Consider the following 25,986-nt stretch of genomic DNA (forward strand, 5'->3'; position numbering starts at 1 on the left):
TTTTACGGGCTCCTAACCAACTGTTCGGTTTTTTTTCGCAACTCATTTTGTACATAATGTTGCTGCTACTGTCTATGACCGGAAGGAGCTTCTGGACATCGGAACCACGTTTACTCACGTCGATCTGGTGAAAGATTTTTTCTTCAATGTGTCTGACCTGAAGGATTAACTGCTTTGTTGACGAGGCCTAAATCTTGTCATCCATGTGAAGAAAGGATTGAGGAAAAGGGGGAGGGTGGGGTGCCTTGTAAGAATTCGCCAAGAGTAGGTAAACCACCACTACCCTCCGTATTATTGGCCAACGTGCAATCATTTGAAAACTAACTGGACGATCTACGATTAAGACTATCCTAACAACGGGACATTAACTATATCTTAAGTTTCACAGAGACGTGGCTGAACGACGACACGCATAATATAAAGCTGGCTGGCTTCTCTGTGCATCGGCAGGACAGAGCAGTTACGCCTGGTAAGATGAGGGGAGGGGTGGGGGGTGTCTATGCTGATCCGTGATGTCTAACATTAACAAAGTCTCGAGGTATTACTTGCCTGAGGTAGAATACCTGATAAGCTGTAGCCCACGCTATCTACCAAGAGTTCTCATCTATATTATTCGTAGCCATCTATTTACCAACACAAATCGATGTTTGCACTGAGACCGCACTCAACGAGCTGTATAAAGGCTATAAGCACACAATAAAAAGCTCATCCAGAAGCGGCACTCCTAGTGGCCGGGGACTTTAATGTAAACTTAAATCCATTTGACCTAATTTCTACCAGCATGTCACATGAGCAACTAGAGAAAAACAAACTCTAGACCACCTTTAATCCACACACAAAAGGATACAAAGCTCACCCTCCATTTGGCAAATCTCACCATAATTATATCCTCCTGATTCCTGCTTACAAGCAAAAACTAAAGCAGGGAGTACCAGTGACGTGGATACTATGCTACAGGAATGTTTTGCTAGCACAGACTGGAATATGTTCCGGGATTCATTCAATGGCATTGAGTATACCACCTCAGTAATAGACTTCCTCAATAAGTGCACCAACGACGTCGTCCCCACAGGGACAGTATATACATATCCCAACCAGAAGCCATATATTTTACAGGCAACATCCGCATTGAGCTAAAGGCTAGAGCTGCCGCATATGAAATCCCACCATGTCCTCAGACGAACCGTCAATACAGGCCTAAAATTGAATCCTACTACACCGGCTCTGACGCTTGTCGGATGTGGAAAGGCTTAAACTATTACCGACTACAAAGAGAAACCCAGCCGCGAGCTGCCCAGTGACGCGAGCCTACCAGACGAGCTCAATACCTTCTATGCTTGCTTCAAGGCAAGCAACACTGAAGCATGCATGAGAGCACCAGCTGTTCCATACGACTGATCACACTCGGTAGCTGATGTGAGCAAGACCTTTAAACAGGTGAACATTCAAAGCCGCGGGGCCAGGTGGATTACCAGGATATATGTACTCCGAGCATGCGCTGACCAACTGGCAAGTGTCTTCTCTGATATTTTTAACCTGTCCCTGACCGAGTCTGTAATACCCGTTATGTAATTTTCTTGTTACTTTTTGATTCGAATTTCATTTATTTACTAAATATTTTCTTCACTATTTCTTGAACTGCATTGTTGGTTAAGGGCTTGTAAGAACTTCACGGTTCGACACGTGACAAATAAAATGTTATTTGAAATAAACTGGTAAATCACCTCTGCCTGGTGACCCAGGCAACATCAACCCGGGCTATCCTTACCTGCAGCTCCTTTAGTTTCTCAATGAGTGGATCGTAGGCCAGAGACACCTCCGTGCTTGCGGTGTCCAAGGCCCCCATGAAAGCCTTTCTTCCTGGCAAGCACCAGCTCCAGCCTCTGGTCAAATGCATTAAATCCATTATTACTGGTAAATCACCTCTGCCCGGCGGTGGACTGAGCGCCTCGCCTGCAGGTGAGCGGGCGCCTGCCTCTCCCTGATAAAGGCTGCCTGCAGGTCATCCATGGGGTTTCCCTGGTGCTGGCCCACTGTAAGCAGACGCCACGGATGAGCTGGCGGTCCTGGACACAGATGTTGAGGGGCTGTCGGTGGTGCGCAGGGCAGGAGGGGGCCTTGGGTGGCTGTCCTTCTGGAACTGACAGGTAAGGATGGGAATAAAATTAATGATATTCCACTTCATTATACTGTACACTGTAAAGATAGGTCATTGTCCCATCGGGGCATAAGCTCAAATGTATTAAACAAATGGTTTCCTTCTCAATGATGGCGTGGAGAGGCATTTTTGGGCAATGCGTCAACACCCGTTGGTGGTAGCTCTACCACACTGGCAGTTAGGGCACTTGAGTGGGAGCCGCAGCAGACGCCAGATGGAGTAGATGGCAGAGACTTGGAGTACGTTGTCCAGGCAGGACTTACAGAAGGTGTGGGAGCAGGGCAGGCCCCGAGGATCAGCGTTGAGGGAATAGCACACTGAACAGGTCCCCCTCTAGGTTATCCATGCTGAGTTCATGGCACAATGAGGCTGCGTACCTGGCTTGTTTCTTCCCTTGCAATTCAATGCATCGTTTAGCCTGTAATTGGAGAAGCAAACAACACTTGAGTATTCTAAATCAAGACAGAAGTTCAAAGATTTGTGTTGTCCTGACAGACTCCAACCTCACTTGGCTTGATATGTAAAAAAAAAACGAATTGATGAGTGAGTGTTTGGTTCTTTAGGTGTTCTTTACCATTCAGCCATCAGATTTTTCACCAATGCTCCTTATAGGACATCACTGCACTCCTCTGTAAACTGGTTCTCTGTATACCTGTCGCAAGACCCACTGGTGATGCTTATTTATAAAAAAAAACTTAGGCCTCACTCAGCCCTCATCCTCCACATACAACACCCGTTCTGCCAGTCACATCCTGTTAAAGGTCCCCAAAGCACACGCATCCCTTGGTCACTCTTCATTTCGCTGCAGCTAGAACAAGCTACAAAAAACTTAAACTGGACAGTTATATCACCATCTCTACATTAAGACTCAATTATGGGCACTCTTACTGAGTTGTGGCTGCTTCATGTGATGCATTGTCTCCACCTTGCCCTTTGTGCTGTTGTCTGTGCCCAATCATATTTGTACCATGTTTTGTGCTGCTTCCATATCATGTGTTACGGTCATGCTATTTTTAATACCCGCAGGTGGCCTTTTGGTAGGCAGTCATTGTAAATATTTTGTTCTTAACTAACTTGCCTAGTTAAATAAAAATGTGGAGTCGCTTCATGACAATTTGCAAAGTTACGTGGTTGGTACTTCTGTGGCCAACTAGCATATTAAAATGACTGTCAAACCCGTACCTCCAAACCTGAATAGCGGTGGATGACGACTTCACACCGGATGACTGCCACCTCACAGCTAGAAGCTATTTCAGTCTGACTGGATGATCTTCAGTTTCTACTGTCTCGGTCTAACCCATGTATCGGTTTGTAGGGCACTACAATTATTGGCACTTGCATATAATGAATAAGGCTGGTTGACTGAGATGAACAACACAGACCCACATGAGAATTGTTCCAGGACAATAATATATTCAAATGGGGATGCAATATACAGGGCTGCTTGGGGGTCCTGATTCTTACCACCAAGTGGAAGAAAAGTGTCCCTCACAGAATTGACATGTGAATGTCCTACACATTTTTGCCATGGGGTGGAGAGAAAATGTAGCAGTTTTATAACACATTTCATGAAATTCTACATGGTTTGCCATGGGGCAGAGTGATTTTTTTTAAATGTTGCAGTTTTAAAGAATTTCCTGCAATTCTACACATTTTGCCTTGACTGAGTGACTAAGTCAATGGTGGCCCAGTGCAGGTCAGGGCATGTGTCCTGCGTGCCTGTGTGATATTCGGACAGGATTACTACAGGTTATGCCTTATGCCAGCCCTGGTTACAAAATGACTAAAGAGTGGTTTTCCTGGGACAGGTTTCCAAACTACAGTAGCTACAGCAGTCGGTTGGGCTGGTGTAGTGCAATTGCCTGAAATGTAACAGAACAAATAAATCTAGGAAACAGTAAAAGCTCCAGCTACCGGAGATCAAGATTGCTCGTACTGTATTACATTGATACTGTGGGGGTTTGAAGAGCCTACTCATTTTGGTGGCAGGTTGCACTAAACTAATTGTACAAGAGCAGTTTGTTCAATTGGCACCTCTGGTTAGATTGCACCGCTCCTGCGATGCTGCCCAACACCTGAGTAACACTATTCTAGTTTAAATAATATCATGGCGGTCTGACCAGGTCTAGAATGATATTTCGCTTAAAGGTGTTGATTAATTTGGATTTATCACGAAATGTGGGCTACAGGTGTCAACTTCCTATTTGTGCGGCACTGTTGACAATAGACAGCGTGTAAACATAGTAGCCTATAACATGGACTTCGTTCACACTCCCAATATTTCTGGCATAAATAATATCTTAAAATAAAACAAAAGCATTGAGACACTCTAAAAACGCTGCCGGAAGTATTTGCTTTTGGAAGAAAACAGTGATACCAGTATAGGCTGGAAAATAAAACCGTGTCAAAATTTGCCCAAGGCTGAAAAATGGCAAAAGAACGTTAGCTAAACTGGAACACTATAGCGCGAGCCGATAGCAAATGAATGGAATCGATCTGTTTTGCCTGAAGTGACGCTTAGAATTCAATTTCGCCTAAATAGCAATAAATAATGTATACATTATTTTACCACTCGAATCTGTTCTTTGGACGAAACTGAAAAATAACTCGCGTAGAAAGTCAACACCCTCACCTTGATGGTACCAAGTGTGCTTAAGTCTGCATATCGAGGTAGGGAAAAATGTCAACTTGACTATTTCTGGTCGAGCGATCGATGACAGCAAGAGTACGCTGACAAACTTTAATTAGAAATAAATTATCCTGATTAAAAATGGTGTCCGACTTCAAATAGACATTTCCCTATAGTAAACAATGATCTCAAAGTTGCACGAGGAAATGTGTTTACATTTGCACTACCAACGTGGGCATGTCTCATTGCCAACAATGGCAAAGCAGACATTGTGACGTAGAACAATAAACTGGGAATAGAACGTTCCGAAGGAGAGTTGGTGCCACGGTGCTCAATAGAACTAATAGGAGCTGGCATTGTTAAAAATGCCCTAAAATAAGGCAGGTTTTTTCGTGATTACTTCCAACTACGGCAAGCAGCTGAGACATATGGTGATAATATGAAACTGGCCTCCACCGCGGATGCAAAGAACTAGTTATCATTAAAAAAAAGTTTAAAATGTAGTGTTTCCAGCGTAGCAGTATATCTGCCTGACACAGCTGGTTATTTGGGCTGCGTTTCAACGAGGTTACTGTGCATTTTTAATCAAACTCAAAACAGTTTCAAACTTCGATACTTTCAAAAGTACAGTATGTAATTTTAAAACACTCACCGGTGCCCGGACCTGGCAAATACGTGGGGAAGATACCGTTCCGTCCTCTGTTTGGTCCCTGACTATAGTATCTCAGTGCGCATGCGAATTACCCAAAGGCTTGACGATCCTAATCTTGAGAAAACGTACACTAAACATTTAGAAATCAATCCGCCATCATTAACACAATGGAAAATCTATTTTATTTTGAATAGCATGAGCGACCGAGAAACTAGTTGATACAATTTATGAGCAAGTGGCAAAATAATGCAGGCCTTAGGGATGGAGGTGTGAGAATGCGGGTCTGAGTAAATGTTTGTAGTAAAATATATACACTAATGCTTAACTTCTTTCACCATAGCACTGCATTAAGGACATTTATTTTTGACAAAAGATATTGAAATGCTGCAAATGCTGATCCTCAATGAAATATCAAAGGCAACAACACAAAATGACAGAACCATACCTGTAGGTTTCACTATTTATTTTCTTGAAGACAACCTAGCCTGTAGATCCAACTCAACAGGATAACCAACTTCTTCCATTCCATTTTTTTTGAAACCACATCTTTGCTAACAAGGAATGCTGCTGCTAAAAAAAAAAAAAACCTAAGGGGAAGATGGTGCACCTAAATGGTAAAGAGGGGGTAGGAGCAAGGGGTTGGGAGGTACTGCAAACTTGTTCATGAGTTTTAGATTAAGGAATAAGGCTCAACATGTATCATTGAGACAACTTGTCGAGGCTAGGGGGTCCAATCGCTTATACTTACCTTTCCCCAACTCAGGGGTGCCTCAACATCAAGGCAGAACAATTATTGCCCCCCTTTAAAAAAATGTTTCTCATTCACTAAAATGGCTCAACATGAGTTGATCATGGCTACAACTGTATATAAAACAAAGATTGTGGTTGGATGATGCATATTGTTGGTGTTAGCAGGTATGATTGAGAGTCTAACCACACATTTTGAACAACTTCAGGCCTCACTCTGCAGTACATGTGCAAAACTGTTCAGATTAATCTTCAAATCAGAAATTTAGGTCAGTAGGGGAGGGGGAGACATGTAACATTTAAAACAGCACAGTTTACAAAAAAAATAAAATGACACTGTGTACCCAGCCTAAAGAAACTAAAAAAAAAATGTTTTAATTAACTGTGCTATAGTTTAGTACATGCAAAGGTTATGAATCGGTGTTACATAACTGCCATTTTTCATTCCCCCTTATGTTAAGTCAAAGCTCAAAGCTATGGCAACAATACTGCAAAGCAGTGATTTTTGCTTCAAGAGAAAGAAAAAACATCAAATCATGCTAGGGGAGTATAAGTCATTTGGTTGACAATAGTCATGTCAGAATTTCACAGCATCAAACCCATATCTGGTGCAAAGGTATGGTTATTGTGGGAAGGTGGAATATGATCCTTATCACCATAAGCAATGAAAGTAAAAGCAGGGGAAAAAATAAAATTGTACACTGGATGCAAAAAGAAAAGCCACCAAATGCATCTGAATACAATGCACCCACTGCTCCACCTGCAAAAAGTATTGTCCAGTGTTAATTAATACTAACTTAACAATCAAAACCCTTATGATGATGTCTTTTTTTTTTTTTCATTTCCAAAGTTCTTCTTTTCAGGGATTTGTATCTGCCTCTTAAGGCAGAATTTCTTCTGGTATTTTCCTTCGTTTGCGCTTCTCGGTTTTGTTACTCTTATGTATTTTTTTCTCTCTGCATGCGTTCACATCCAGTCTTCTTGCACTCTCCAGACACGCACACACACCACTCGTCCATTCTCTCGCACAAGCGCAGCTGGACTCTGGCCCTGCCCACCTCTGCGGGGGGGGAGACGCCCCATCGAGGGCCTCTGGTTGGAGGAGATGAACCTGGCTCCTCAGCACTGAGTCCAGACATTCATACACAATGGGTCCATTCACACACGTCTGATGGCGTGGCCGATTTGGGGATGGGAGCACAGGCGGTGCCCCCTCCGGTCGGAGGACCGCAGAATTGTCATATGGTTCATCTTATGCTTGTTTTGTTGGTTTTCCTTTTGTGTTTTTGTGATTTGTTGCCTCAATTTCTTGATTTTGATGTATTTGGTTCTCCCCGGGCTGACACCGCATTTTTGTTGTCATTGTAGTAGTTTTCCGTTTTAGTCGACAGCTCCAATAACATGGAAGTTACTTGGCATGTCTCAACGCATTCGATGTAGATGTTTGTTTTTTTGCAACATGTAGCCACTCACTCACTCGCACCCACTCGCCATCTCAAACTTCATTTGGGCTGGTTCCCCCGGAATGCCAAACGAAATCCACACATTTTCTCAGATAAGATGCAGCCACGGATCCCACGAGCCAAGCACAATGGATCTAATTTCTCTCACACTCTTTCGCTCTCTTTTTCTCCTAATTTGTTTTATGTTGAACAGAGTGCTGCATCGCGAACAAAACTCCAGACTCCCGAGATGCCTTCTAGAACTGGAACCCCTCTGTTGGCACGTTGGTGGAGGAATTGAAGCCGTACGTTCCCCCCTGGATCGCCTCCGGAACCAGGCTGGAGTCTTCGTCAATCTGAACATCAGACAATAAGTTAATCATCTATACCAATAAGACATTCCCCACAATGGAGTATGCAGTACCTTCCCCAACCAAAACATGACCATTTCAGTGAACTGACTTACATCATCAGATGAGAAGAACTGATCAATAATTTCATACGCCAGTTTATAGATGTCTTCATTCTCATGATTCTGGAGCTGCTCCACCTTCTCCAGACCTGAGGGGCAGGAAAGAGATGGTTCAAGTCAAATCTACACAGCCACTGAGATACTAACACTATACTTCAACATAATTGTTCCTACCTACTGTTTATGTTTGAAAGGTAACTGTGGGCTGGGCACTCACCTCCACACTCCTCGATGAGGTTGGCGATGGTCTCCGCCTCGTCGTCGGCCATCTTGAGGATGTTGCTGAGTCCGTCCAGGACCACCTGCACCACCTGAGCATCCTTCACTGTCAGCAGGTTACAGAAGGGAGGGATCACCTGCTGCTGGATCAGGTATGCCACCTACAGGACCGGAGAAGGGTCAGCTTTAGGGTTTACAAAATATATTTTTACAAAGTGGCAATTTGAGTGTATGTCTAGATGACAGGTGTGTATGTGGTAAAGCAGGTAGACCTCAGTTGAGCTCACCTGGTCCTTCCTCCCGCTAATTGTCAGGTTGCTGATGGCCCAGGCTGCTTCTTTCTGTGTTCCAAAGTCTCCCTGCAAAAACATTGTATTAATTTGTCATTTTGTGTGACAGAAAGCACTGATGAAGTGATGAATGAAGCCGTGAAAGTGATGAAACAGACCTTGTCCAGAAGGTGGATGATCATGGGTACCAGGTTGGCGTCGATGACGGCCTGCACCTGCTGCTGGTTGCCTGCTGTGATGTTGGACAGGAACCACACTGCCTCCTGCAGGATGGGAGAACAGCAGTACTCAGTCTGACTACTCCTTCAAGTGTTGTGTGTTAGAGCCAGGGCTTACAGAAACTGAATAAGCAGTCAGTGTGTGCTAGAGCCAGGGCTTACAGACTGAATAAGCAGTCAGTGTGTGCTAGAGCCAGGGCTTACAGAGACTGAATAAGCAGTCAGTGTGTGCTAGAGCCAGGGCTTACAGAGACTGAATAAGCAGTCAGTGTGTGCTAGAGCCAGGGCTTACAGAGACTGAATAAGCAGTCAGTGTGTGCTAGAGCCAGGGCTTACAGAGACTGAATAAGCAGTCAGTGTGTGCTAGAGCCAGGGCTTACAGAGACTGAATAAGCAGTCAGTGTGTGCTAGAGCCAGGGCTTACAGAGACTGAATAAGCAGTCAGTGTGTGCTAGAGCCAGGGCTTACAGAGACTGAATAAGCAGTCAGTGTGTGCTAGAGCCAGGGCTTACAGAGACTGAATAAGCAGTCAGTGTGTGCTAGAGCCAGGGCTTACAGAGACTGAATAAGCAGTCAGTGTGTGCTAGAGCCAGGGCTTACAGAGACTGAATAAGCAGTCAGTGTGTGCTAGAGCCAGGGCTTACAGAGACTGAATAAGCAGTCAGTGTGTGCTAGAGCCAGGGCTTACAGAGACTGAATAAGCAGTCAGTGTGTGCTAGAGCCAGGGCTTACAGAGACTGAATGAGCAGTCAGTGTGTGCTAGAGCCAGGGCTTAGAGACTGAATAAGCAGTCAGTGTGTGATGTGTCAGGAGGACTGCAGACATGGTGATTAGTTCCCATGTGGAATTCAAAGGAGTGCGGACTGAGCTAGATCAAACTCCAGGGGCCTGCTCAGAGCTGAGGGGTGTTGGAGGCGGGGCAGGGGTGGTCGTGAGGTCCTAATCATTGGCTCAGTCACTGAGGGAGCGACCTCTGAGTGACAGGCATCAGATGCACTCCGATATCAGCAGAGACCCATGGGTCTTCAACGCCCACTATCCTCCACCCAGAAAAACTACACACACGCACTCACATCTCATACTCTACCCACTATGCCAGACCACCCCAAAATCTACTCAAACTGCAATTTCCATCATTTCTTGATCCAGGTCTTCCATGATGTGAGTACCTAACTAATAGTTGTATCCCCATTCACCGTGATTCATATAGCATTCACACTAGCACCATGTCTCTGATATCATCATGTCTAGCATGATCAGTCCCACTGACACACCTGCTATGCTGTGGCAAGGTGAAGCAGTGCGGAGTGGATGTTTTACAGTGTGTGTTACCTTGTTGATCTTCTCCTTGGGGTGTGTGAGGAGAGAGGGGAAGTGTCCCAGGGCGTCACAGTTGAGCACCACCTGGGTCTGTTCATCTGTTCCAGTCACTATGTTGCCCACCGCCCGCAGAGCAGCAGTCTAGAGAAACACATAATCGAAGTTTCACATAACAGTCAATACAAACAACTCCAAGCATCAATGAACATTCATGCAACTAACTATAGTAAGCAAACCAACCAATAAATGCAACCGCCACCCAAAGAATGACTTGAGTATGAATATCAGCACAGTAAGCACCAGACTGGGGATCAGGGCCAGGAGTAAGACCCATTCAAGTCCTGAGCAGTATCATCTAGGGCCAACTTACCTACTGCACCATAGTAACTGTCTTACACACCACCCCACCCCCAACAGGCCAGACAGGAATCGGGCTCCAGTCAAAACACTGCAGCTCAGGACAAGAGCTCTTTTCCTAACACTTGCCCTTCCCCCCAAACATAACTTTCTTGCCACCACAGTGCACAGGTCTCCAAGTACTTGACCACCCCTAGCCACGACCGTCAGTGTTTGCAGACCTGAAGGAAACTGATATGGATAAGTAATAGGATGCTCTACCCATCATTCGAATGAGCATAGAGAAGCCACCTCCATATTGCTTACACACCAATCAGATTCCATCACATCTGTAAAAACAGCCATGGTAGGTCAAAGGCTCAGTCCTTACAAAAGCAACCATTCCATTTGGTGTGCATCGGTCTTCCTGAGCCCCACTGAGTAGGATGAAGCTGCTCCTAGATGCTGATCTACGTAGTGTTTTGTAGTTAATGATGGGATTTGGGGTGGCTAAGCTGATCCTAGATCTGTGGCCCACTAGCATCTGTGTCTCCGTACCTGGACTTTGACCTCCTGGTGGCTAAGCAGGGGCACCAGGTTGGGAACGATGCCAGAGTCAATGACCATCTGAATCTGCTCGTTGCCAGCGTCCGTCAGGTAGGACAGAGCCCACACCGTGTCCACCAGGATCTACAGGGGTCAAAGGTCCCAAAAACAAAATATTCACTCTCATTCATCAACACATGCATCATATACCAATATCTGTTTGTGGCTATTAAATGGGGAGGGAAAAACATCAATATTATCAATGTCAATGTTTTACTATTCGGGTTGTCTCTTTCTGGATACCATCATGGAATCAGGAATACTCACATTAACATCAGTGTGGTGGATCAGCACACAGAGAGCTGGAAGAATCTGAGAGAAAAAAACGAGGGAGAGAGCAAGATAGTCAATGAGGGAGATGCCAACAACATGACAGGAATAGGATATTCCCACTATGGATGTGACAACTTGGACAATGTTTAAAACAGCCCTGTGAATTCACAATGCGGCTGTGCTGCTGCCAGCAACGGTTTTCAGAGCATCCCCTCTTCAGATGGTTAGCATTGCACCTGTACTACCATTACTGTACCTCTCAGAAAGTTGGCCTTCACTTCTCATTTAACTTGTCAAAGTTGGAAGTTTACATACACCTTAGCCAAATACATTTAAACCCAGTTTCACAATTCCTGACATTTAATCATAGTAAAAAGGTCTTAGGATCACCACTTCATTTTAAGAATGTGAAATGTCAGAATAATAGCAGAGAATGATTTATTTCAACTTTTATTTCTTTCATCACATTCCCAGTGGGTCAGAAGTTTACATACCTTCAATTAGTATTTGGTAGCATTGCCTTTAAATTGTTTAACTTGGGTCAAATGTTTTGGGTAGCTTTCCACAAGCTTCCCACAATAAGTTGGGTGAATTTTGGCCCATTCCTCCTGACAGAGCTGGTGTAACTGAGTCAGGTTTGTAGGCCTCCTTGCTCGCACATGCTTTTTCAGTTCTGCCCACAAATTTTCTATAGGATTGAGGTCAGGGCTTTGTGATGGCCACTCCAATACCATGACTTTTGACCTTTTTGCTACAACTTTGGAAGTATGCTTGGGGTAATTGTCCATTTGGAAGACCCATTTGCAACCAAGCTAACTTCCTGACTGATGTCTTGAGATGTTGCTTCAATATATCCACATAATTTTCCATCCTCACTATGCCATCTATTTTGTGAAGTGCACCAGTCCCTCCTGCAGCAAAGCACTCCCACAACATGATGCTGCCACCCCCGCGCTTCACAGTTGGGATGTGTGTTCTTCAGCTTGCAAGACTCACCCTTTCCCACCAAACATAACGATGGTCATTTTGGACAAACAATTATATTTTTGTTTCATCAGACCAGAGGACAGTTCTCCAAAAAGTACGATCTTTGTCTCCATGTGCAGTTGCAAACCGTAGTCTGGCTTTTTTTAATGGCGGTTTTGGAGCAGTGGCTTCTTCCTTGCTGAGCGGCCTTTCAGGTTATGTTGATATAGGACTCGTTTTACTGTGGATATAGATACTTCTGTAACCGTTTCCTCCAGCATCTTCACAAGGACCTTTGCTGTTGTTCTGGGATTGATTTGCACTTTTTGCACCAAAGTACGTTCATCCCTAGGAGACAGAACATGTCTCCTTCCTGAGTGGTATGACGGCCGCATGGTTCCATGGTGTTTATACTTGCGTACTATTGTTTGTACAGATGAACGTGGTACCTTCAGGCATTTGGAAATTGCTCCCAAGGATGAACTAGACTTGTGGAGACCTACAATTTTTGGGCTGGTTTCTTTTGATTTTACCATGATGTCAAGCAAAGAGGCACTGAGTTTGAAGGTAGGTCTTGAAATATATCCATAGGTACACCTCCAATTGACTCAAATTATGTCAATTAGCCTATCAGAAGCTTCTAAAGCCATGTCAACTTAGTGTATGTAAACTTCTGACCCACTGGAATTGTGATACAGTGAATTGTAAGTGAAATAATCTGTCTGTAAACAATTGTTGGAAAAATTACTTGTCATGCACAATGTAGATGTCCTAACTGACTTGCCAAAACGATAGTTTGTTAACAATAAATTTGTGGAGTGGTTGAAAAACAAGTTTTAATGACTCCAACCTAAATGTATGTAAACTTCTGACTTCAACTGCTGTTGCTTGCCTTTCTCTGACATTTTCCCAACTGTTAACGATGACGACGTAGTGGTGGCGAGTCAACTCCAAAATAATTGATTCCGACTCCCATTTCCGAGTGTCAAGATTAGATTTCACTAGGAAATCGACTCCTAAGATTCAGTATTTTTGGAACGGCGGAGACTTATTAGTTGCTGTATTTCCGAGGACACAAACTAGAGCTAGCGAGGGATGGAAAGAAAGGGGAGGGGCACAGTTTAGGCAGGTCAGCCAACAGGCAGACAGAGTCAGAACCATGCACTAGGTCCATCTATCAGCAAGCTGTATCTCACAATGTTTGGGGCTTGCCATGTCTCGCAACTTCAGTAAAGCAGGGCCTATCAGCACTGAATAGATTAGGATATCGAGATGGAACACTTCGCACTCTGACAGCCACACACAGTATCTGTGTGGGTTCACTTCACGCCATTCACAGGGTGGTAGCTCAGGCACCAAAACAGTGGAGAGGTTGAGCCTCAAGCTAAAATTGACCCACTCTGCTGTTTACTTTCTGCATCTACTTCATATCACAGAGTCTACCTTCAAATTACACAACTTAACTTTATTAAAAACTTATATAGCGTGATTGAGTACATACAGAAATCTCAAACGGATTTAAAGCAACAACAAAACAAGCAATTTAAAAACAATGTAATTAATCATCATGAGTTGATTGATGGACAAAAAACTGAAGGTTGAGAAAGTTCATGGCTTGAGTGAGGTCAGCGGAGGGAGGAGGTCAAAGGGGAGAGCCTTTATAGCCCATCATCTAGTTAGGCTATAACACTGAAAATAATGTTTTGTGATAACTGCACTGTGATTGTTTTCGGTTAAGGATCCCAATTTCCCACGCCTTTTTTCTGAAGGGCTTATGGCAGTTTAGAGACATGGTCCAGTATTATTCAGCAGTGGTGCCTCTTCCACAGACATGCCTCTCTGAGCACTAAATCAGCCCTCATTTCCCCAGCTTAGGAGCACACCTGCTGGGTACCGACTAATCCTGCCCTCTCCCTCCCTCCATTCATCCCACTGACAACCAGCCAACTACTGATCAATTCCTCCATCTCTCACATGAGGGGAGAGTGACATTGGCAGGAAACAGGAATGTACAGCAGGAGCTAGGAGGCCAGACAGATGAATACATATACCCCAGGGGCACACACAGACACTGTACACTACTGTAAATAATGCTCAGATTCAACAACATACTGACCGACAGAGATTCAGAGACAAACAGAGCCAGTAACTCCTGGACAGTGTCCTCAGGTAATTTTGCCAGGACAGATTGACCATAACTCAGGTGGCACACACACTCCCTCTCTTACCTCCTGGATGGTCTCCATGGGTGGCGGTGGGTCCTTGTGGCGGCAGAGGTTGACCATGACCCAGGTGACGTTACGGAGGAAGGTGATGGGGATAGAGGGGCTGATGAAGGACAGCAGGGGCTTCACCACGCCAAGACTGATCACATAGTCCCTGCACTGGGGGCCGTCGCCTACGAACAGACACAGAACAGACTGTGTCAAACACTCACCGATAATGCCTCGAGACAATCAGAGAATCCCTGAGCCATTCCTAAAAATCAGCCTCCATTGTTCATGTCCCATAGTGAAGGATCCAGACTCACCTATGATGTTGCCCAGGGCCCAGACCGCCTGTTCACACACATTCTGGTGAGGAGAGTGCAGCAGCCTAAGGAACAGTGGCACAGCATCTGCAGGAGAGGAAATACTCTCAATATTCAATAGCTAACTCAATCACCAAAGACCACAAATAATCTACTTCTCAGGGTAACATAACCAACAAATCCAAGACTTGGTAGGCATGACGATCGAAAATCCCACCTAGCCCCCAGAGAGTGCTGGCAGTGGTCGCGCAGAGGTTGAGAGCTGGTACTTACTGGACTGGACCACTGCCTGGGTCTGCTCTGAGGTTCCTGAGGCAATGTTGGTCAAAGCCCAGGCAGCTTCAAACTGTAGAGATGGACTGGAGGCAGGAGTAAGATGCGGTAGAAAGAAAAAAGGGGTAGAGAGGAAGAGGGGAGAGATAAAGACACAAAGAGTGATGAAACAAGAAATGGAAAGGGCTGTTATGGTAATACAAGGGCTTTGACAATCCTCACACCTGATTCGGGAAAATCCTGACATTTGCACTTCCATCATCATCTGAAAAGATCTGTTCTCAGTGCAGCAATGCTTAGGTCACAACCACTGTGTTGTGTTATGTAAGACAGAATATCTATAACAAAGTAAAGCCCTGCATACTTGTCATCTCTGTCCAGACAGTGCACCAGGATGGGCAGAATGCCCGACTTGATCAAGTCATCTATGGGAGGGTTACGGTCACTAGACAACAGCTTCCTGCAGGGAGAAAAAGTTATTATTTCACACGTTTGCACTTACGATACCCAAAACACACTGAAACACAGACACAAAATAAAGGAATGTAGACATTGAGCTGTTGCGCAACACAGGTGCTGTTGAGTACAGATACGACATAGCAATACAATCGCACAACGATTACACAAAACCGGTGACAATGACACAGAACTAAGTCAGCATGCTCACCGGAAACCATGAAACAATTAACTGCACAACATTCTAGAGATGGTTTTTGGACCCATGTTTGAGTGTGAATCACCATAGCAACCAGCAGAGCCGGGTATAGGAGGATAGAGTTCCTACCTTGCAGCCTGCACGGCACTCAGCTGAACTCCCTGGTTATCACTGGTGGCATTCTGCAACAACAGCACACAGGGGATCACATACATGGGAAGGAAATCAGTGACTTAGACCTTTTTCAAACATGGAAGTGAGATGCACTTACTTGTACTATTGCTTCAAGAGAGGTGTTTTGCTGCAAAATAAAAGTAGGTACTTGGTTAGGGAACAATTTTATTTTGCCAAACATGACCAGGGGTATTGTCATGTGTTTGTTTGCACTGTGGCCACACCTCAGGGTAATTAGTCAGGCCTTAAGAGGCAGTCCTGACCGGGAAAAATAAGTCAGAATCTATGGAGACACTAACCAGTCCCCGAGGAACGTCAATGGACAAAACGTTGTATCTCACAAATCGTTACAAAAACATTAGTCGATATTCATCCTATATATTTTTTTTTTTACTGCAACGACAAAAGGTCCCCTCCCATTTGATTAGGACTGCATGTGGATATCTTTAGCTAACAGTTCAAGGAACTCAGTCTTAACATAGACCCCAATCCCCATCAGTCATTACTTCAAGAAAGGACAGAAAGATGCTTTTCCAAAGGATTTGAACAGAGCCACGTACCGATCTGAAGTCTCCGTCTGCATCAGAGTCCTCACAGATGTCCTCGTGGGGCACGTTTCTCCTCTTCAGAAGGTGCTCGTCCCTTTTGTTCTGCATAGAGCAGGGAAAGACAGCCGTCTTAACATACATGTATCAGCATGGCAACAGGCTCAACTATTAAACAGGAATTGTAAACGGATACTTCGGGATGCTAGCAGATACCCATCGACTTCAGGTCATTGCGCTAACACTAGTTAGCATTGGCTCGTAAAACTACCTTCAGACAGGAGACAGACATAAAAATGGTATCCACAAGTTCATCGGACTCATGGGAAGCAGTTAAAGGGCCACAATGCCAAAATCCCGAAGTATCCCTTTAAACTCATCTTCGATAACCTGACTGAAACGCATTTGTATCTTGCCTGACAGATTAAAGGAAAGAAAGTGAATGATTACCTTGCGGAGTTCCACCACCACCTCCGTCCTCTGTCTTCTCATCGTCTATAGGGGAGGAAAGGCACACATTAGTCCAGATATACACTGTGTGCCTGATTGTTTGTTGATTCTTCCACAAACCAAGCCAAAACATAAATCAGATGTTTATCCTCCCAATATGATGAGATGACGGCATCCGGTGTACTCATGCCTAGAGCTGTTCAGAGTCTGATGTCATTAGTTTCCATCCACAGCCATGGATGGCACAGTGATAGAAGCAGCCTGCCATACCAATGCCTGAAATCACCAGCTCACACTCACATTAGGACACTGACACAATTTACATAGACTGACTTACCACAGATCTGAACTGCTCCAGGGCTGGTGTTTTGTATGTTATGGTTCATGTTAATATTGGGTGGTAATACAAGGGACCATTTTCAAGCACCTGATTGACAGACATTACATTTTTGACAAGGCCCCATTAAGTAATTTGCTGTCATCACATACTGGCCTTTGGACATTTGTCATGATCGGATGAAGTTAAATTCTTCCTTTGGTCTAGAAGGGCACTACCCATTTCCTTCTTAGAAAATGATTATATTCCCTCTCCACAGTGACGTGGGAGACAGTTCAGCACTTTATCATGTCTTGGTGTGATTTAGCCTAGTCATGCACATTAGTTGTTATTCAAGCAATATGCTTGTTCCCACCACAAACAACGCCTCTGCCGTTAACTAGTCATATTACTTAATTAAAAAGAGGCAGGCACTTCTTGTTAAACAGGATACAAAGACAACACGATTTCCTGACCATCTAGCTGAAACACAATAACACATAGGCCTAGCTAGTATAGGTGTTCCTCTATCATCTGTTTCCCTTGCCTATAATCATGTTGCTTCCACTAGTTTGAACTGAAAATGTTTCAAAGTTGAAGAAGCCTTGGGTGTTGGTGTGGCGCCCTCCTCCTCCAGAACGTTACAGATGGGGTGCAAACTAGCTTTGGGACACATCAGGAGTCTGTATTGGTTGGACTCCCGAAGTGTAAAATAACCCTATCACAATATAGCCTGCTTCACAAAAAAAACAAAAAAAACCCATTCCCTGTCAACAAATGCAGGTGCATAATTTCTAGGAACTCTACATACCAGATGTAAAAGTGAAATGTGTCCCTCGCTATCAAATAAACATCTGAATCCAACTTTTGTCTGAACAGCACCATATTACTGTTTAGAGAGACAGTGAGCTGACATTAGACCACACACACATCCTACCACATTACACAGCACCATATTACTGTTTAGAGAGACAGTGAGCTGACATTAGACCACACACACATCCTACCACATTACACAGCACCATATTACTGTTTAGAGAGACAGTGAGCTGACATTAGACCACACACACATCCTACCACATTACACAGCATGAATATTGTGCAGTTCGGTCAAAAGTTAGATAAAGATTTTTATTTGATAGTGAGGGTAACATTTCACAATATATCTAATAAATAGAGTTCCTAGAGATTATACATATGCATTTGTTGACAGGAAACTGATTTTCTGTCGCCAACCACCAGAACGATTTACAACTAAGGGAGTCCAACCAATACATTGACTCCCGATGTTGTGTTCCAAAACTTGGGAAAAAACACTGGTTAGTATAATGTAACGCTAATGTTAAACTCCTCTACACTTGTTGCCTATCCATCCATCTACCTCCCAATGCTTATAACTTACGTTTATGGGTGTGCCAAGGCCTGTAAAGGGGCCCTGACCAGCTAAATTCCGCCGTTGTTTTGAGATACTAGATACTATATATATTAGATACTAACCTAGCTACCGTCAACGGGTACTGGCTAACTAGATTGTGTAACGACCCTGGGTTTATAAGCGCGGATTTCGCGCTTTTGGGACACAGACGATAGCGCGCTGGACTTCGGCTAGAAGGTCGAGGGATCGAGACCTGCTCCATTACAATAGTTAAAGATTTGTAGTTAAGAACGCTGCTAACGAGTATGAGGTAAACATTTACCATTACATTTGACACTTTGAACTTTATATACGTAGTTTGTTCTATGACAAACTTAGTATTGTGGCTAACTTAGCTGACCAGCTAACGTTAGCTAGTATAGTTGAGGTTCTTACTGCGTAATTTTCTGAGGTCATTAGTTAGTTAGCCAAGTTGGCCAACCGTACCCACTAGTTTCAACATTTTACTGGTTACTTTGCTATAACTAACGATGTATACCATCTGATAATTAAGTATAAATTAGTTAACTAGCGAAGTAGAACGTTAGTCGGGGAGGGGTGGTACTATAGCTGGCTAGCTAACGTTAACTAATCCAACCTACTGAGATGGCTGACTAGCGCCGTTGTTTGAAAGGGATACGAATCTCGTTTAATGAAATTATCCCCCGAAAAGATGTGGTTAGGTATGTCAATTCCAAACCTCAACACCAAACTGTGTGGGCTCTCTGACACAGGTACCGAACTACATTTCAGATGACAGTCGAATAGCAAATCTAGCTATCCCGAACAGCGTGTTTGCTATCACGGCCTGTAGTTAGCTAGCTAGCTTAGATGAAACTGGAAGTCATTGCTAGTTTGGTTAGTATGGGACGATTAACGTGTTGATGGTTACTTTTATTTAGGTTCAGAAAGTCGGGTGGATTGACATAAATTACTTGATTTGACGATCAGATAAGGCCTGGTTTGGTGTGGGTGCAAAGTTCCAGATCCTGAAAATTACAAACGACGTCACACAACGCAGCCCAAGCCACAAAATAGCGCATATGAAAAGGGACCCCTCGACGGAATCAGATACTTTACCTCCAAATCGCGACCCTTGTTCTTGAAATTCTTCAGCCGCTGGTTGTCTAGTTTCTCGTTGTCAGCCATATTAGCAATTTTAGCTATGTTTTAACACCGTTAGAAATTAATTAGCTAGCAGCTACCCCTTTCAAGTTCTTTTTTTCTCAGGCCTTTCAGTTACCGGACTATTTTTTGCTGGTCTGTCCGCGGTGCATACTGGGAATGCCGGTGGTAGAGGCACAGCCTCGCTCTGGCGTGGAAGGGTGGGGAATTCCCCTTATTGCTCACTCATTGGTCTTGCGAAATAGGTTATCATTCTATTAAACCCTCACTAGGTTGCGCTGTGGTAGTTCAGACCACCACACTATATCTCAAATTATTATCACCAATAAATTCTACAAATAGTGGGAATGAAAGTTATGCTATAGTCTCATGATTGAGTAACGTTATGATCTGTCAATGAGTCCATTCTGGTCAAGCGTTAAGGCCTAAATAGTTACTAGTCCTATACTGATATATAGATATAGACTTCTTCCATGTCGGTGCCCATCAGTAATACATATCAAGTTATGTTTTAATGCCTTTTGGAGCCTGAAACGTTCAATAGTAATCACTATGGCAACAATCATACATGTCGCTAGGCACCAACTGCCAATGTCAAATGTCAAAAGTGTTATTTAACTTCACAATCTTTTATAATTAGAATATTACACACAAGGACAACATATGATATACTAAAGTACACTGCATATCTATATCAATTGATACATTAACGTTAACAATGTGAATGGACATTCCGAATAGGCTACAAGCACATAGCTAGTAACATTACAACAGTAAGTTAACGTTAGTCGGTAACTTTAGCTATGACTGTTATAATTGGCGAAAATGACATATATATATATACCATCAAATATGTTGTTTTCAACATAAAACAACTATGTTGTGCATTATAGTGAGCTTCATAGTGTATAGGCCAACATACCTGCAGGTCCATTTGCTGAACACTTAATTAATATTTCCAGGGCAGTACCAAGTTGTCTAAAATGCAAAGTTCTCCAGTTTCATCAAAATAATGATGTGTCCCACTTATGTAGATTCTAGAAGGTTGAACAGGGAACTAAAACTAAATTGGATGTTACAGAGTCAATTGAACTGTATGGGACATACCATTATGAAAGCACTGTTTTGGGACATATTTATCATTCTAATCCACAGCTCCTACACACTATTTTGAAATCTCTCAATTAGTGTATTTGGTATAGGCCGACTACTACTTTTACTAAACTTGTAATTTCTAAACCACAGCGACTGAAATGACACTTAACAACGAGTTAAAGTTAGTTTCAGAGTGGGTGGCAAGGAATAAGTTAGCCCTAAATATTTCTAAAACTTAAAGCATTGTATTTGGGACAAAACGTTCACTAAACCCTAAACCTCAACTAAATCTTGTAATAAATCATGTGGAAATTGAGCAAATTGGGATGACTAAACTGCGTGGAGTAACCCTGGATTGTAAACTGTCATGGTCAAAACATATTGATAAAACAGTAGCTAAGATGAGAAGTATGTCCATAATAAAGCGCTGCTCTGCCTTCTTAAAAACGCTGTCAACAAGGCAGGTCCTACAGGCCCTAGTTTTGTCTCACCTTGACTACTGTTTAGTCGTGTGGTCAGGTGCCACAAAGAAGGACTTAGGAAAATTGCAATTGGCTCAGAACAGGGCAGCACGGCTGGCCCTCAGAATAGGGCAGCACGGCTGGCCCTCAGAATAGGGCAGCACGGCTGGCCCTCAGAACAGGGCAGCACGGCTGGCCCTCAGAACAGGGCAGCACGGCTGGCCCTCAGAATAGGGCAGCACGGCTGGCCCTTGGATGTACACAGAGAGCTAATGTTAATCATATGCATGTCAATCTCTCCTGGCTCAAAGTGGAGGAGAGATTAACTTCATCACTTGTATTTTTGAGAGGTATTGACATGTTGAATGCACCGAGCTGTCTGTCTAAACTACTGGCACACGGCTTGGATACCCATACCCCACAAGACATGCCACAAGAGGTCTCTTCACAGTCCTCAAGTCCAGAACAGACTATGGGAGGTGCACATTACTACATAGAGCCATGACTACATGCAACTCTATTCCACATCAAGTAACTGATCAAAGCAGTAAAATTAGATTTTAAAAAACAGATTAAAAGACACCTTATGGAACAGCAGGTACTGTGAAGCAACACAAAGTTAAGCACAGACACATGCATACACACACACGATAACATACGCACTATACACACACATACACATGGATTTAGTACTGTAGAGATGTGGTATCGGTGGAGTAGGGGCCTGAGGACACACAGTGCGTTGTGAAATCTGTGAATGTATTGTAATGTTTTTAAAATGGTATAAACTGCCTTCATTTTGCTGGACCCCAGGAAGAGTAGCTGCTGCTGTATACTTAAAAAAATGACAAGAAAATGCAGAAATTCACACTTTTGAATAATCAGCAAACGTGCCAAATACTAGCTTTCAGCGTGAGATACGTTGTGATCTCAAGTTTGTTCTGGAGAGTCTTATTCCCATATTCAAGTATGAGTGGGTCAGAATGAACCAACACTGGGCATTCTGAATCTTAACCTACTCTGCTCAACATAATCCTGAAGAAGAATACAAAATAATCCAAGGGAGATTATTATACCCATCCACAGAGTTTTTTAGTCACTGGTTTTAGCTGCAGCCCAGTCCTTTTGTCTCGGTCATCATCGTTATGGCTTTGGGTTTCTGTTATTTTATTGTGTTCTTTATATCCTCCCGAGTGTCGCAGCGTTCTAAGGCACTGCAACTTAGTTCTAAAGGCGGCACTACAGACCCTGGTTCGATTCCAGGTTGTATCACAACCGGCTGTGATTGGGAGTCCCATAGAGTGACGCACAATTGGCCCAGTGTCGTCCTGGTTAGGGTTTTCCCCGGGGTAGGCTGTCATTGTAAATAAGAATTTATTCTTAACTGACTTGCCTAATTAAATAAAGGTTAAATAAATACAAATATATTTATATCCGCCCCAGTCTGCTTTAGCGAAGTCTTCAACAGATAGGCAACCCTTCTGAAGCCTTCCAGGCCCAAGCCAGTCCTCCCAGAGCACGACTGGACAAACCAGTCCTTATTCCCACACCCTGCTCAGGTCCAATCTGTGGGTGATCTCCTGTGGGCTTGCTGAGTTCCTGCTTAATGGTCAGCATCACCAGAGGAATGCTCTTTAGACTCCCACTCCTCAGCACCTGTTGGGTGAAAAGATCAGTATACACATTATTATACCCAATGACTACATGGCCCAATATGACAAGAAAGAGAACTGGATATGACCTGTAATTTATTTACATTCATGCATCAGGATTTGGCTGAATTGTATAAAAAAGTTTTACTATGAATAATAAAGTATTACCTGATGGAGCCCTTTGCCTCCTCCAGACGCCTGCGGTCTCAGCTGTCCACCACAAACACCAGGACCTCCGTGCCCAGGCAGTGGTGCATCCGGTGGGGCCTCATCCTCTGCTGGCCTACCACGTCCCACATGGCCAACCCCAGACCCCTTGCTTCCGTCTCCAGCATCTCTACTCGCTGTACTTGAGCGTGTAGAGCAGGGTGGACTTCCCCGAGCCGTCCAGGCCCAGCATCACAACCTGAGCCTGCTGAGCATGCTTAGACCCATGCAGTCCCATGCTCAACCCAAACACAGGTCCTGTTGTCTGGAGAAGAAGGCTGGCTTGTGTTATTGTTGCTGCCTCAGCTCTGTGCAGCAATGCCCTGCCTGCAGTTACTTTGTGCTCTGCTCTGTAAGTTCTGGCTGTGATGAATCCCCTCTTATAAAGGCAAGGTGCAAATCTGAATGGCTTATGTACACAGAGGGTTGCAGCAAGACCTCGCCCCTCGTTTTAGTAAGATGCCCAAGTCATTACGCAGCTTTTAGCTGGTGATGGTTCAGGTTAGAGTCTCTGTGTCTTCTATTACTATTGCACCGCTGAGAGTCACCTGCTTCAGACCATCAAACTCAGCAGAAAGTCCTTTTTAGGGCGTAGGGGGGGTCTGTGTTCCTTCTTGAGTGAGCTTCTCCTGGAAATGGCATCAGTGACAGTTTTAGACCAGTAGGTCATGGGTACTCATCTGGCCTGTATGGTTAATGGGTTACATCATACAGTTACAGTATCTTTGAAGCCACAACATGCCAGACCAGCACTCCGTCACAATAAAATCATTTAGCGAAGTTTGCTGAGGGTGTTGATTTCAGGCAGCATAGCATGAGAACTTTCATAGCCCCCCATATAAATAGGCTGGTCTATTGTTCAAACATAAAAGTCATGATTAGGATCACCAGTAAAAATCATATAATAAATCATATATATTGTATATCATAGGCTAAGGCTACACCCATTTATCTACACTGAGCAAAAATATGAACAGCATGTAAAGTGTTGATCTCATGTTTCATTAGCTGAAATAAAAGTTTCAAGAAATGTTTAATATGCGCAAATAGCTTATTTCAGTCAAATGTTGGCACAAATGTGTTTACATCCCTGTTCGTGAGCATTTTATCCTTTGTCAAGATAATCCATCCACCTGACAAGTGTGGCATATCAAGAAGCTGATTAAATGGCATGATCATTACACAGGTGCACCTTGTGCTAGGAATAAAAGGCCACTCTAAAATGTGCAGTTTTGTCATAGATGAGGGAGTGTGCAATTGGCATGCTGACTGCAGGAATGTCTACCAGAGCTTTTGCCAGATAATTGAATGTTCATGTCTCTACCATAGGCCATCTCACAGTACATCCAACTGGCCCCAAGACCGCAGACCACATGTAACCAGCCCAGGTATTCCAGATCTGGCTTCGTCACCTGCGGGATCCTCGGGGGGGGGGGGGGGTGTTTCTGTCTGTAATAAAGCCCTTTAGTGGAGAAAACTCACTCTGATTGGCTGGGCCTGGTTCCCCAGTGGGTGAGCCTATGCCCTCCCATGGCTGCACTCCTGCCAAGTCATGGAATATCAATAGATTAGAACCTCATTCATTTAAATTGACTGATTTGCTTATGAATTTAGCAAACTCTTGGAAATTGTTGTATGTTGCATTTATATTATTGTTCATTATACATAGTGCAGTTCAAAATGCTGAAAACAGGGCACATAAATTGTCAGATCAAAAAACAATGTATTTTAACATTTAGATTTATAAAACAAATAATTACAAATGTATAAAATACATAAAGCCCATTATAAATAATTTAAAGTACACCTTAATGTAAAGTGTTACCTGGATTTACCCAGTCAACATCTACCACCATGTATCCCATTGACGGTACAAAATCCAATAAAAAATACCGTACAAAACAAGTGCTGGTGACAAACCAACAGGTGGCATGATCAGGCCAAATGAAGAGGAAAGACAATTATGATCATTAATCCTTTTATTGTTATCATCCGTTTGATTTTCTTAAAATTCACAGATTTATTTTTTTACAGTTTCTTAAATTCAACAAAAACAAATACAAAGTTCACAAACATTCTGTAACATACATTATTTTGGAAGAATGGACAACTGAAAAAGCACATAAAAACATACTAGTCTAGTACATACTGCTTTTGTTAATCTACCAAAGAGTTGGTGCATTGCTTTCTTCATTGCAGATGTGGAGGGGAGGATAACATGGGAACAGCATGTACATTCATGTTACAATTCCTTGTCTCATGGAGACATCTGTGATGGTATTATATACGTGACATATGATATCTACATGCGATGTGAATGTAAATTTGAAACCAAGGAGTTCGTTTTGGCAACAAATGAGGAAATATGTATTTAAAAAAATAAGGCAACAAGTACATATTTCATTCAAAGGCTTCATATTACGTTGAGTCCGTCAGTTGACAGAAAAACTTAAAGTTAACTGTACAATATGACAGGCAGTGACATGGGTCTGTTTATTGTGTACTCTCCCACCCCAGAGAACCCTGATGTAGAGGGAGCATGAGACCATAGAACTAAACCCAACTTCAGAAAGACAATCGGCTGCCAATGATAAGAATAAAAGACGTATAGACTATTCAAACAGTACAATGCCATCGCGCCTGTAAAAATGTATTTGTATACTTCATTCAAAAAGACTGACATCACAATAACAGCATGGCGCAAACATTTGTCAAAAGTGCCACTCATTCCTAGATCAGGGTTAACTCTGGGAAATGCATT

The 25,986-nt window shown here is 43.4% G+C and overlaps 1 protein-coding gene and 1 long non-coding RNA gene across 2 annotated transcripts; one reads left to right on the forward strand and one right to left on the reverse strand.

The window, feature by feature from the left end:
• Positions 1–5,887: 5,887 nt before the first annotated feature.
• kpna4 (karyopherin alpha 4 (importin alpha 3)) lies at positions 5,888–19,986 on the reverse strand. The gene is made up of 17 exons (XM_046314663.1): positions 19,766–19,986; positions 16,956–17,000; positions 16,521–16,610; positions 16,058–16,087; positions 15,916–15,968; positions 15,496–15,591; positions 15,132–15,217; positions 14,859–14,945; positions 14,557–14,726; positions 11,357–11,401; positions 11,042–11,173; positions 10,160–10,288; positions 8,768–8,872; positions 8,607–8,678; positions 8,318–8,480; positions 8,095–8,189; positions 5,888–7,984 (listed from the first exon to the last, which is right to left on the reverse strand). Exons 1-17 carry the CDS (start codon positions 19,832–19,834, stop codon positions 7,886–7,888), a joined length of 1,566 nt encoding a protein of 521 aa, XP_046170619.1. The 5' UTR covers positions 19,835–19,986; the 3' UTR covers positions 5,888–7,885.
• Positions 18,794–24,654, forward strand: LOC124005419. The gene is made up of 3 exons (XR_006833613.1): positions 18,794–18,956; positions 23,213–23,577; positions 24,555–24,654. It is a non-coding gene; the product is annotated as an uncharacterized LOC124005419 (long non-coding RNA).
• Positions 24,655–25,986: the final 1,332 nt, after the last annotated feature.

Source organism: Oncorhynchus gorbuscha, linkage group LG19 (genome assembly GCF_021184085.1).
Source record: "Oncorhynchus gorbuscha isolate QuinsamMale2020 ecotype Even-year linkage group LG19, OgorEven_v1.0, whole genome shotgun sequence".
Lineage (NCBI taxonomy): Eukaryota > Metazoa > Chordata > Actinopteri > Salmoniformes > Salmonidae > Oncorhynchus > Oncorhynchus gorbuscha.